This window comes from Piliocolobus tephrosceles, chromosome 3, assembly GCF_002776525.5.
Source record: "Piliocolobus tephrosceles isolate RC106 chromosome 3, ASM277652v3, whole genome shotgun sequence".
NCBI lineage: Eukaryota > Metazoa > Chordata > Mammalia > Primates > Cercopithecidae > Piliocolobus > Piliocolobus tephrosceles.
The window spans coordinates 100,904,150-100,917,642 of NC_045436.1; the positions used below are offsets into that span (position 1 = coordinate 100,904,150).

General features: G+C 41.0%; 1 protein-coding gene across 3 annotated transcripts in view; it reads left to right on the top strand.

The window, feature by feature from the left end:
- Positions 1 to 7,251, top strand: part of PPM1K (protein phosphatase, Mg2+/Mn2+ dependent 1K) — a 24,897-nt gene extending 17,646 nt beyond the window's left edge. For all 3 annotated transcript variants that reach the window (XM_023198081.3, XM_023198083.3, XM_023198082.3), the window contains exons 6-7: positions 1,696 to 1,830; positions 4,120 to 7,251. In XM_023198081.3, the coding sequence (XP_023053849.2) occupies positions 1,696 to 1,830; positions 4,120 to 4,251 (267 nt within the window). In that variant the 3' untranslated portion in view covers positions 4,252 to 7,251. The remainder of the gene's footprint in view (positions 1 to 1,695; positions 1,831 to 4,119) is intronic.
- The last annotated feature ends 6,242 nt before the right edge of the window (positions 7,252 to 13,493 follow it).

Below are 13,493 nucleotides of genomic sequence, written 5' to 3' on the forward strand. Positions count from 1 at the left end.
GCATCACCTGCACCCAGCCAGCACTGCCTGCCCCAATCAGCCAACATCACCTGCACCCAGTCAGCCCGCATCACCTGCACCCAATCAGCATCACCTGCACCCAATCAGTCATCACCTGCACCCAGCCAGCATCACCTGCACCCAATCGATCAGCATCACCTCCACTTGGAAGCTGCCCCAACTTCCCTTTTCCACTAAGCCAAATAATCACCCATCTCTACTTCTGTGGCATCCATTGCATGCTAGTAATCAGTGTCCTCATTGTCCTGAACTGCACCCCAACACACACCCAGTCCATGAGCTGACACTTCTCTCAAACTCCTGAGCCACAATAGTCCCTAGCACAGTATAGTGTAGGCTTCCAAAACTGGCAACAAACACTTGTTAATTAATTGCATGAAGGGTTTCAAATCTATAGATATCCCACTTCGTGTCTTATATATATCTCACTTCATTTTATCTAACAGATACTTAGGCAGAGTTTACTATGTGCTAGGCTCTGTTCAAAATAAGTACTACTATCCCCATTTCAAGGAAAATCTAAAGCATACAGAGGTCGATGCACCTCTGCTCACCCAGCCAGGTAATAGAGGCAGGATTCAAATCCTAGAAGCCTGGCCTTAGAGACAGCACTCATAACCATTACATTGAGCTACCTCTCAGCATTGGGCTATCTGGATTCTCCCTTTGCGATGTTAAATTATGGAATTAAATCAAGATATCTTGAAGGGTGTTTGCTAAATTGTTAGGAGTGATTACCTCTGGTGATGGGATTTCAGAGGATTGCAACTTCTTTACCCTTTACTTTCTGCTTTTAACTGCTATTTATATTTTACTAACTAAATAGTAGCTTTATCCTTGTTGGTTAATTCTAAATGTTACTACTTTTGCCCAACGTGTAGGCTTTGCATTTTCACTGTTTGCCTATGTATTAGTCTGTCCTTGCACTGCTAATAAAGATATACTCAAGACTGGGTAATCTATAAGGGAAAGAGGTTTAATGGGTTCACAGTTTCGCATGGCTGGGGAGGCCACACAATCATGCTGGAAGGTGAAAGAGGAGCAAAGTCAGCCTGGCGCAGTGGCTCATGCCTGTAATCCCAGCACTTTGGGAGGCCGAGGTGGGTGGATCACGAGGTCAGGAGATTGAGACCATCCTGGCTAACACGGTGAACCCTGTCTCTACTAAAAATACAAAAAATTAGCCGGGCGTGGTGGTGGGTGCCTGTAGTCCCAGCTACTCAGGAGGCTGAGGCAGGAGAATGGCATGAACCCGGGAGGCAGAGCTTGCAGTGAGCCGAGATCACGCCACTGCACTCCAGCCTGGGCAACAGAGCAAGACTCTGTCTCAAAAAAAAAAAGAGAAAAAAGAGAAGCAAAATCATGTCTTACATGGTGGCAGGCAAAGAGAGCATGTGCAGCCGAACTACCCTTTATGAATCCATCAGATCTCGTGAGACTTCTTCACTGTTATGAAAATGGCATGGGAAAGACCCACTGCCATGATTCAGTTATCTCCCACCAGGTCCCTCCCACAACACATGGGAATTACAGTAGCTATAATTAAAGATGAGATTCGAGTGGGGACACAGTCAAACCATATCAGCTCTTATGTAGATGACCACTTAGCAAAACAGATAACATCTTTGAGGCAGAGTCTAGCTTATAATCATAGGCATTTGGTTCTGATTGCAGTTACATCATGCTGATGACAGCTTCCTGGTCCTCACCACAGATGGAATTAACTTCATGGTGAATAGTCAAGAGATTTGTGACTTTGTCAATCAGTGCCATGATCCCAACGAAGCAGCCCATGCGGTGACTGAACAGGTGACTCAAAGCTTCTGCCTGAAAAAGTCCCAAGGAGAAGGAAAGGACAGTCCAGGCATTGTGTTTTAGCTTTTGAGTGTTGCAGTGAATTTTACACTTGATTCCATAATATTTCCAATTATAAAATTTTTTATTATTTCCCCAAGTTAAAATTTTAATATGCCAAGGAAGTGTGTTTTGTTTATTCTTTGGCTTTGTACATACCTTGAAATGATAGTAATGGCAATAGTAAATTATAATAATAGTAAACTAATATATCACTTGCTATGTGTCAGACAGTATGCATATATATTAACCCCTTACTGTATGTATTGTACAGTATGTACAATTACATATATTGTAATCATCACAATAATCCTATTAGGTTGGAGCTATTATTGTCCCTTTTCACAAATGAGGAAAACAGGTACAGAGGCTATAGAGTTAATCACTGAACTGTTACATCACAAAACTATTAAATTGCAGAACTGGACTTCAAACCCAGACAACTAGGTTCCCAACTCCAGTCTCTTGGCCATTAAACTAGAGTGCTCCAAGTAAATACCCAATTTGAGAATATAGCATAGTCACTTTCTGGTTATTCAGAATGGATGTGTGGAAAAGATAAACCAAAATACAAAAAGACATAGGGATGAGGTTGTGTGTCAGTCAGAACTAAAATTAGAAGAAAGCTGGGTAATATCCAGTAAAGAAAACGTAAAATATGCTTTGTATTATTTAAAGTATTAGAGGTATGTTTTAATTCAGCAGCTATTTTTGCATTTCCCAAATTAAGATAATAGACCTTACTTTAAAAGTATTATTTGCTTAGATGGGCAAACATGATTATAATACATGAATTATTCATTTGATTACTGCCTTCACCTGTGCTAAAGAGGGTGTTCATGAAATTGAGGAAATAGGCCCAATTTCATAGATGAACACTTCTTTCCTAATTTCAGCTGCCTGTCTTGCAGATATTTGCATTCTAATTCACAAAGGTAATGAAATTTGTAACGAATGCATAGTGTCCCATTTTATTCTTATACATAGTTCATTTGACATTTCCTCTGGTCAAGAGATTTAGTTATGTTTATTTTTTCCATACTATAGAGGAAGCACTGTAATAAACATTCTGATATCTATTTTTGCATATCTGTTTCCTTCAGGCAATAGGTTTAATTCTTAGAAATAGTATCCAGGTGCAGTGGCATGCATGTTTAGTCCCAGGTATGAGGGAGGATGAGGTGGGAGGATTGCTTGAGCCCTTAGAGATAAAATTTTCAGGCCAGGTATGGTGGCTTAGACCTGTAATCCCAGCACTTTGGGAGGCTGAGACGGGAAGATTGCCTGAGTCCAGGAGTTCAAGACCAGCTCGGGCAACATGGCGAGACCTAGTCTCTCCAAAAAAAATATTTTTCATACTTTGCTGGGCATGGTGGTACATGCCTGTGGTATCAGCTACTTGGAGGGCTGAGGTGGGAAGATCACCTGAGCCTGGGAGGTTGAGGCTGCAGTGAGCCGAGATCGTGCCGCTGCACTCCAGCCTGGGTGACAGAACAAGACCCTGTCTCAATAAATACATAAAATTTCTAGATGAAAGAATACACAGTGTTCTAGAGCATTTAGTAAGTTTGCCAAATTCTCCTCCAGAAATACTGTACCAGTTTACACTAGCATGTTCTACAGTTTGTTTCTCCAAATTCTTGCCATATTTTTTTTTTACCAATTCGATATTCAATAGATGGAAAAATCAAATTTTAGTGTAGAAATTTATGTCTTTTTTCTTTGTTAGCGGAGTTAGCTATCTGCATAGGCTTATTAGCCATTTGTATTTCTCTTATGATTATGACTAGTTTTTTTTTTCTTTCAATTTCCAAGTTTTTTATTCTGTTAGGGTAAATTTCCCTAAAGGGAATTGAATTCCTGGTAAGAGCTAACAATTATCAAGTCCTTACCATGCGTTACTCCCTACACTAAATGCTTTACATGTGTCTTCATTTTCAGGAGCTGCATACCAATGCACCTTAGTCCACTGGTGTTTCTGTTGCCAAAATTGCTACAGCAGAATGTAGTTAATAGGGTTGTTTTGGGTCATCTGTTATTCAATGTGCAATTTAATAATCCTTGTGGGCATTAATACAGGGTGAAAATCACAAACCATTGTGAAATAAGTAGGTTAGTGACTGCACATAAGACCAGTTTGGCTTTCTGGGGGAAGGGTATTTCCAAGGGAAGGAAAGGCTGATTTCTCTTTGTATAGTCTGTGATCTCCAATGTTTTTCTCTTTCTTCCTGCCAAACCTTGCAGGCAATACAGTACGGTACTGAGGATAACAGTACTGCAGTAGTGGTGCCTTTTGGTGCCTGGGGAAAATACAAGAACTCTGAAATCAACTTCTCATTCAGCAGAAGCTTTGCCTCCAGTGGACGATGGGCCTGATTACCAGCTGGGACTTTGAGTTTCTGTGCAACAGTTTTTCACTGAGCATGTCAAGAAACTGATGAACTCAAAAATGTCTCCTGACTCACTAGATCAGCGCACAAGTCAGTGTAAACTACTTAGTTTTTTCCTAAATGCTCATCATATTTATGGTCAGCTGTACATGTTCAGTGTAAATATATGTGTAGTGAAGCTACTGTGAGTCTTTAAATGGAAAGAGCAAATGAGAAGTGGTTTGGATACACTTGGTGAGAGATGAGAGTGTCACATTAATAATTTTTAAGCCTCTTAGGCAGCTATGGGTTTCTTTTGATCATTTTTGTTCTTTAGTCATTTGAGCACGTTTTTGAAGTTCTTCAAAACTAGTCAGTTTGAATTTTGACAGCTATTCAATATGTGATCTCCAAGTTTAAAAAAATTTTTTTTTCTAGACTTCGCTAATCCTAAAATGCAAGTTTTTATTTTTAATAACTGTACCAAGAAATAATTATGAAAACAGTTCTCTGTTATCATATTTTGTATTCTGGACCACTTACTGATGAAAGTAACTGTGCAAAAGAAATTAATTTGAGTGGGCGCAGTGGCTCATGCCTGTAATCCCAGCACTTTGGGAGGCCAAGGTGGGCAGATCACCTGAGGTCAGGAATTCAAGACCAGCCTGGCCAAAATGGTGAAACCTTGTCTCTACTGGGAAAAAAAAAAAAAAATTAGCTGGGCATGGTGGCGGGCACCTGTAATCCCAACTACTCAGGAGGCTGAGGAAGGAGAATCGCTTCAACCCGGGAGACGGAGGTTGCAGTGAGCTCAGATCACACCATTACACTCCAGCCTGGGTGACAAGAGCGAAACTCCATTTCAAAAAAAAAAAAACAAAGCAAAGAAATTAATTCACATGATATGACATTACTAAATTGTATACATATTTATAAATGTGTATTTCAGCTGTCATCAGCCCTCCCCTCCATTCTTTCCTATTTTTCTGTAGTTAAGAATACTATAAAAATGTGACTTCCTTAATATCAGAAAAGAATGCACAGGCTGAGTCTTCTGGTCAAAAGTGAAATACTGACGTAATCAAGTATTTTGTATAAAGTTCTGATTTGTTATCTCTAACTATTTTGTATACTATATAGAAAAGTCTGTATATTATATATACAAAACTCTGTTTTGTATATAGTATTATAGTATGTGTATATCACTTTTTGTATAGAGTAAGCAATTGAATAATTTGTTAGTAAAATTACCACATTGACTGATACTGCTATAGACATAGCTTGAGTTTTAGGTCTCCTTTTTGCTCGTTTTCTAAGACTTAAGAGAAAGAATAAATCTAAAATGAACATTAAAACATTCTCCATTTCAGCTTGCTGTGTAACTTAGGAAGTATAAAACTATACTTCTCTTTATCTGCATGTAAGTTTGCTGTTAAAATATGAATTTCTAAACGTGTGTTTGGAATTATATCTGTAGTTTATTTCTGCAAGCTATGTAAATTTGTTATATGTGTGGGCATATGTACATATGTATATTTTGGAGTAATATAAAACTAAAGGGAACAATCTTGCATAGCTCTTTCACCAGTTTTAAATTATTGATATATTATTTTTAAGGACTCTTGACAAACTAGGAGCAATTTCCTTATAGTGGAGACCCAGTGATCATCAGCAGATGAGGAAATAGATTAAAAATTGCGATATGGCAATTTGTATATAAAGTAATAGGATGTGAGAAAAATACTGAGTCTTAAGAATGACATGGAATTTTGTGGCAGAAACAAAAGAAAAAGTTGATATAGTATATACCTTCAACTGTTTTTTGAGCTGACTTTTTTTTCTTTAAGCTTTAGGTAAAAGTGTATGAGGAGGGAGAGGGCCCAATATAAATATTCACATTTTCTTACCTTTTTGGGAATGGAAGAAGATAAATCTTGAGTTTTTCTGCCTATATTAATCAGGAATTACCCTTTGAAAAAAGTGCTACATAAATATTTCAATTTTTTTTTTTCAAGGGAAGTTAGGTGAAAGAAGGAAAAACATCACAGGAAAGAGTACAACATGCTGTTTGTTGTCTGAGAGGTGAGGAACCAAAGGGAGGCAACTAAAGCGGGAAACCATCTTGCTTTTTCTAATCAGTTCTTGGAACAGAAATGTGGAAGCTACCTTTAGGAACATGGAGAATTTCCAAACCAACAGGCAAAGGAAAACTAACGCACAAAAATGACCTTCTAAAGATGCAGGTTTTGGCCAGGCACGGTGGCTCAAGCCTGTAATCCTAGCACTTTGGGAGGCCAAGGCAGATGGGTCACCTGAGGTCAAGAGTTAGAGACCGGCCTGGCCAACATGGTGAAACCTTATCTCGACCAAAAAATGCAAAAATTAGCCAGGCGTGGTGGTGGGTGTCTATAATCCCAGCTACTGGGGAGGCTGAGGAAGGAGAATTGCTTGAACCTGGGAGGTGGAGGTTGCAGTGAGTCAAGATTGCGCCATTGCACTCCAGCCTGGGCAACAGAGCAAAAACTCCATCTCAAATAAATAAATAAACAAATAAATATGTAGGTTTCATTTTTGTTTTGAATGCTTTACATTACTATTCCTCTCTTATACTTTAAAAACTAAGACTAGGAGTGATGTCAGGTTCAAAGGTGTGAGGGTGATTGATGGATTGAGGTAGATAGCCAAGTTTGTCTGTTTTTGTTTTTTATAGTTACAGAGTCTCACTCTGTCGTCCAGGCTGAAGTGCAGTGGTGCAGTCATAGCTCACTGAGATTGCCAGATTCGACAAAGAGGAATTTATAGGAGGGGGATATAGGGTAGACTTGACTCTGCTTTATCCAGGAAAGGTTTTAAAACCCTGAGCCTGCTAACTTTGACTAAGCATAAAACATACTGTACTGTTGTTTGTATTTTTCGTGCCACAATATTAAAATGGAATTTTAAATGTAGATTGTTATAATCTATAAAAGATAAGTATACATGTATTAGGATACTGGAAAATATGCAAATAGTAGTAAAAAAAAAAAAAAGGGACTGCTCTAGTTTTTCAGTTAAAACTGAATTTGCCATGTCGGTATAGGTATAGTGTAAATTACATTAATGTAGTAAAACATCAGTTGTGGTTGGGTTTGTCTTTCATTTATGTGTAGTATAGAAATCACCTTTCTAATATGTGTTGCCAAACTATTTGCCACCATCTATTTGGTGAAATATTTATTGTCATTGTGATTTTCCACAAGTATAAGTTCTTAAGTACCTTATAGATTCAGAAGTAATCGATGTCCTTGTTACAGCACTCTGTCACCCAGGCTGGACTACAGTGGTGTGATCTCGGCTCACTGCAACCTCTGCCTCCCGGGTTCAAACGATTCTTCTGCCTCAGCCTCCTGAGCAGCTGGGACTACAGGCGCATGCCACCACGCCTGCCTAATTTTTGTATTTTTTAGTAGAGATGGGGTTTTGCCATATTGGCCAGGCTGGTCTCCAACTCCTGACCTCAAGTGATCCACCCACTTCGGCCTCCCAAAATGCTGAGATTACAGGCATGAGTCACTGCGCCTGGCCAGATCTTTGTATTTCTTAAGTGCTTCAAAGTCTTAACACATTTTTCTAAGGGGGATGTCCATTTTGGAGGGATCTGTTTTGATCCTTTGTACTCAATAATGTGAACTTTCCCCTGTTCCAACACTTAAAAAAATAATTACTTCAAAGAATTATTAACGCATAATCTAAAAGATGGAATTATTATTATTATTATTATTATTTTTTTTTTTTTTTTTTTTTTGAGACAGAGTCTCACTCTGTTGCCAGGCTGGAGTGCAGTGGCGTGATCTCGGCTCACTGCAACCTCTGCCTCCTGGGTTCAAGCGATTCTCCTGCTTCAGCCTCCGGAGTAGCTGTGACTGCAGGTGCGTGCCACCATGCCTGGCTAATTTTTGTATTTTTAGTAGAGACAGGGTTTCACCGTATTGGCCAGGATGGTCTTGATCTCTTGACCTCATGATCCTCCTGCCTCGGCCTCCCAAAGTGCTGGGATTACAGCACCGTTCCCAGCCCAGAAATTATTTTTTAAGTGAAATTTTATTTTATTTTATTTTTTAGGATTTTGGTAGAGAATGAGTAGGCCTACTCATCAATATCAAATAGGACATTTAGTTTCTTTCCTTAGAACAGACATTAATTTCATGGTAATATGATAATAAGAAATCTTTTTTTTTCTTGGCACCTATTCTATTTTTCTTTAGCACCTCCATGGTTCTCATATACCCATGTCTGTAAAAAGTGATGTGAGATTTTGGTTGGGTTACATTTTATTGTATTTATTAGATTCACTTATATAGATGACTTAAGCAGAAATAAAGTCATGTCTTTACAAGGTGAACAAGCCAAATTGTGATGGCCTGCCTTTTGCTTTTGGCATTTGGGATGAGACCAATTGACTCTCCCATTGGTGTTAGATGGTTGAAATGGTCCATTGGTGGTCATACTTAGTGTTCTGGGCTGTGAAATCATGGAGTTCTTCCACTTCCAAGAATGACTCATTTGGTGTTGGATTCTAATACAGAATTTAGCAGCCTGATGTGTCCCCAAACTGATTTAATTTTTACTGAAGTGCCCTTGTGTACATTTGTTTTATAATTTACCAAAGTACTACCTGAGTTTATGATGACTCCTATAGTGAGTTAATGTAATTGCTGCTTTGGACATTGTTTTAAATCTATGTATTAAGAGTAACTGTGAGCAGAATAAAATCACATTATCTCATTGTTCAAAATATCATTCTAATAAAGTACGTGCATTAAACAATTTTAAAGATCCAACTTGTTTATTTGGCATCCAGACTGCAACATTGTATATGTGATCCTGTGAACCCCATAAGAGAGTGATATAAAAGTTAATGGGCCGGGCATGGTGGCTCATGCTTGTAATCTCAGCACTTTGGGAGGCCAAGGCGGGTGGATCACCTGAGGTCAGGAGTTTGAGATCAGCCTGGTGAACATGGCAAAACCCCATCTCTACTGAAAATAGAAAAATTAGCCTGGCATGGTGGCACGCCCCTGTAATCCCAGTTACTTGGGAGGCAGAGGCCTGAGAATCACTTGAACCTGGGAGGCAGAGGTTGTAGTGAGCCAAGATCATGCCACTGCACTTCAGCCTGGGTGACAGAGCGAGACTCTCTCTCAAAAAAAAAAAAAAAAAAAAAAACAGGCTGGGCGCGGTGGCTCACGCCTGTAATCCCAGCACTTTGGGAGGCCAAGGTGGGCAGATCACGAGGTCAGGAGATCAAGACCATCCTGGCTAACACAGCGAAACCCCATCTCTACTAAAAAATTACAAAAAATCAGCCGGGCGTGGTGGTGGGTGCCTGTAGTCCCAGCTACTCAGGAGGCTGAGGCAGGAGAATGGCGTGAACCCGGGAGGTGGAGCCTGCAGTGAGCCGAGATCGCGCCACTGCACTCCAGCCTGGCAACAGAGCAAGACTCTGTCTCAAAAAAAAAAAAAAAGACATAGTCCAGAAACTCTAACCTAATGGATGAATGAACACTAGAGATGGTAATTGAGAATATGTCACATAAATGTACAAGCCAGATGAATGTAACTGGGGAGCAAGTGTGAAGGAGTGAATAGAATGACTACTTAACAGTACAGGATTTAGAAATGACCATGTCGGGAAGCCTAATAAGTCAGTCTACCAGTGGTAAATATTGAGAACCTATGACCTATGTACATTTCTGTAAAAGACACCAGGGTGGATGTAGCAGGGCTTGGGGACAATGGTGGTTGATTATCTTCCCGGAGAGATTTTGTCAGGAGATGGAAAAGTGAGGAAAATGAGTTATACCAGAAAGATAGCAGTGTTCATCTGAGTAAGTGAAACAAATTTGGAAGCAACAGAGATCTAACCAGTGAAGTCACTGAGCCTTTGGTAACACACCAAGGGTAGGTTCTATCCAGGATCAGGAGATCTAGCTCACATCTTAGGAGGCAGGGAGCCTAAAGCAAGCCTAGTTACGTGGTTTTTTGTTTGTTGGTTGGTTTTTTTTTTTTTTTTTTTTTTGCGGAGCCCAGTGCAAAATGAAAACGCACAGCCATTATTAAAAAATCATTTAAGAATTTAATAAAGGGTCTGGTGCAGTGGCTTATGCCTGTAATCCCAGCACTTTGGTAGGCCCAGGTGGGTGGATCATTTGAGTCCAGGAGTTTGAGACCAGTCTGGACAATGTAGTGAGACCCTGTCTCTATAAAAAATAGAAAAATTAGCCAGATGTGGTGGTGCACGCCTGTAGTCTTAGCTACTAAGGAGGCTGAGATGGGAGGATTGCTGGAGCCCAGAAGGTTGAGGCTGCAGTGAGCTGTGATCTCAATACTGCACTCCAACCTGGGCAACAGGGAGCAAGACTTCAGACTCCATCTCAAAAAAAAGGGAAAAGAAATTTCAAGATTGCAAGAATAGAGCACTAAATCAAGCATGAGACCCTTCCAAGTGCTGGGCCCTGTGTAGCTACACAGGATTGACACTCATGAGGTTGACGCTAACCAAAGGGAAAATACTCTGTAGGAGCGAATCTTAAGTTACTGCAGAGCGCACACAGAAAAGAGGGGAGTATAATGTAAAGAAGGCAATAGTGCTGTACAACACACACATGCGCAGAGGCTAGGAGAACAGCAGGCGTCAATAAAAGTAGTAGGAGGAGGAAGCTGGGCACCGTGGCTCATTCCTGTAATCCCAGCACTTTGGGAGGCTGAGGGGGGCAGATCTTTTGAGGCCAGGAGTTCAAGACCAGCCTGGCTAACATGGTGAAACCACATGTCTACTAAAAATACAAAAATTAGCCGGGTGTGGTGGTGCAGGCCTGTAATCCCGGCTACTCTGCAGATGAGGCACGAGAATCGCTTGAGCCCGAGCAGCGGAGGTTGCAGTGAGCCGAGATCACACCAACAGAGTGAGACTCTTTCTCAAAAAAAAAAAAAAAGTAGCAGAAAACTTCATGGTAAGAGCTCAGAGAAAGAGCTTTCAATTAAGGTGTCCCAGGAGTTGTCCTATTTCTTTTATTTCTTCCCAAAACATTGTAAGCTGGATGTAAGGTATTGTCAAAGGTTGGGTTCCCTAGGAAGCAGACTCAGACTGAGATTAGTGTGCAGGAAGTTTATTAGGTAATGTTCTTGGAAACGACACATGTGACAGGGAAAGGACAGAAGCAGGAATGGGCAGAGGAAGACGTTGGTCTGTCATGTCACAACAGAGGCCCACCATCCTCTGCAGGGAGCTCTGGAATTGCAGTGTCCCTTAGAGTTGTGCCTACTTGTGGGGGTCCAGGGAACAGGTTATTATTTCCCCGACGTTGAGCATTAATTGGATGCAGACAATCCTTGGAAAGAGGACGTGACTGAACAAGGAGGCTGTCTTCTGCCATCTGCCATCAGGAAATACCTGGAGAGGGTGATAGATGAGAGCTTTCCCCTGGCAGTGCTCCTAGCAGCTAGATAAAGAGTTCTTCTCGCACAGCACAGCATCCACTAAGATTTTTGTTTGTTTGTTTGTTTGTTTAAAGATACAGTCTTGCTCTGTCACCCAGGCTGGAATGAAGCGGTGCTGACACAGCTCACTGCAGCCTTGAACTCCTGGGCTCAAGGAATCCTCCCATGTCAGCCTCCTGAGTAGCTAAAACTATAGATGTCATTTTGTTTTAGAGATGGGGTCTTGTTATGTTGTCCAGGCTGGCCTCAAATGCCTGGCCTCAAATGATCACCCTGCCTGAGTCTCCCAAAGTGCTGGGATTACAGGTGTGAGCTACCATGCCCTGCCCTGCACCCACTAAGTTTTAACTTCACTCTGTGTTTAAGACTGAAAAGATTGAGGGATTTGTCCAAAGTCCCACACCAGTTTCTGTCCAGTTCAAACCTTCATTCCTGGAAACTGCCCCTTACTCATAGCTCTTGCTTAAATGTTTGGTCTGGGTGGCCTTGTTTGTACCAACTGACACTTCTTGCTATTTTTTTTTTTTTTTGACACAGAGTCTTGCTCTGTCAACCAGGCTAAAGTGCAGGGGCACAATCTTGGCCCACTGCAACCTCTGCTTCCCGGGGTTAAGTAATTCTCCTGCCTCAGCCTCCCGAGTAGCTGGGATTACTGGTGTGTGCCACCATGCCTGGCTAATTTTTGTATTTTTAGTAGTGATGGGTTTCACCATGTTGGCCAGGATGATCTCAAACTCCTGACCTCAAGTTATCGTCCTGCCTCCACCCTGCAAAGTGCTGGGATTACAGAAGTGAGCCACTGGCGGCACCTGGCCACTTTTTGCTATTTGGATTACATGATCCTAAAGTCAATCCTTGACTAACCAACAACCGTATTCTCTTGAAAATTTATACTGAGAGAAGGTCAGGCTCCGGAGCTGTGTAATGGAAGGCACTAGGATTGACAGATATGTCAAACTGGCCTAGTGGTTTCTAGAAAACGTGCACACTGTTAATTACAGAGAAAAGCAGAGATGAGAACAGACATTTCCCAGAGAGAGACAGAAGTGGAGGAAAGAGCTGCCTCAGCCCCAGCAGTCTCAGCTCCTGGCTCCTGGCTGGTTTGAGAGGATTTCTGTATAGATTGAAACTCCTGTTAATAACAAAAAAAGCAGCCCCTGAGGACTCTAGCAAGGGATCCAAACCCAGCTCTATTTCATCCCAAAGTCAGTTATTTTCCACTGCAAAAGTCAGATAAGGTTAATAAGTACTTACACATTAATAATTAAGTGAAAAAATACCAGAAGGAACATGAGAACGCTGCAGCCATTCATTGGAAACCAGGAGGAAGAGAGTAAGTGGAAAATGTGTCAGGGCAAGAAGGAGAAAACACAGTAAAAGTAAACAAGACTAAAGTTAACCAAACTCTAAGATTTTAGACTTCACTGACCACATTTATGGCTTCACTTTCCCATTTCTCATTCACTTCTCAATTCCCTGACCTCTGCCCTCTGACTCCACCACACCAGTGAAACATTGGTCTCAAAGGTCCACGCTGACCTCTTATTGGCTAGATACAGTGGTTCTTTTAAGAGTTTTAAATTACTTGAGCTCTTTAGCATTTAACCCTCTTGGCCACTCCCCTCTCATTAAGCAGTCTTACCTTTCCCATCACTACTTTTCTAGTTTTCCTTCTAAATATCCAGCAGCTGCTTCTCAGTCCCCTGCCCTCTCATTGTCTACCATCAACCATCTTCTCACGGTATGTTCTCTCCTTGTGAAAAGCAACAC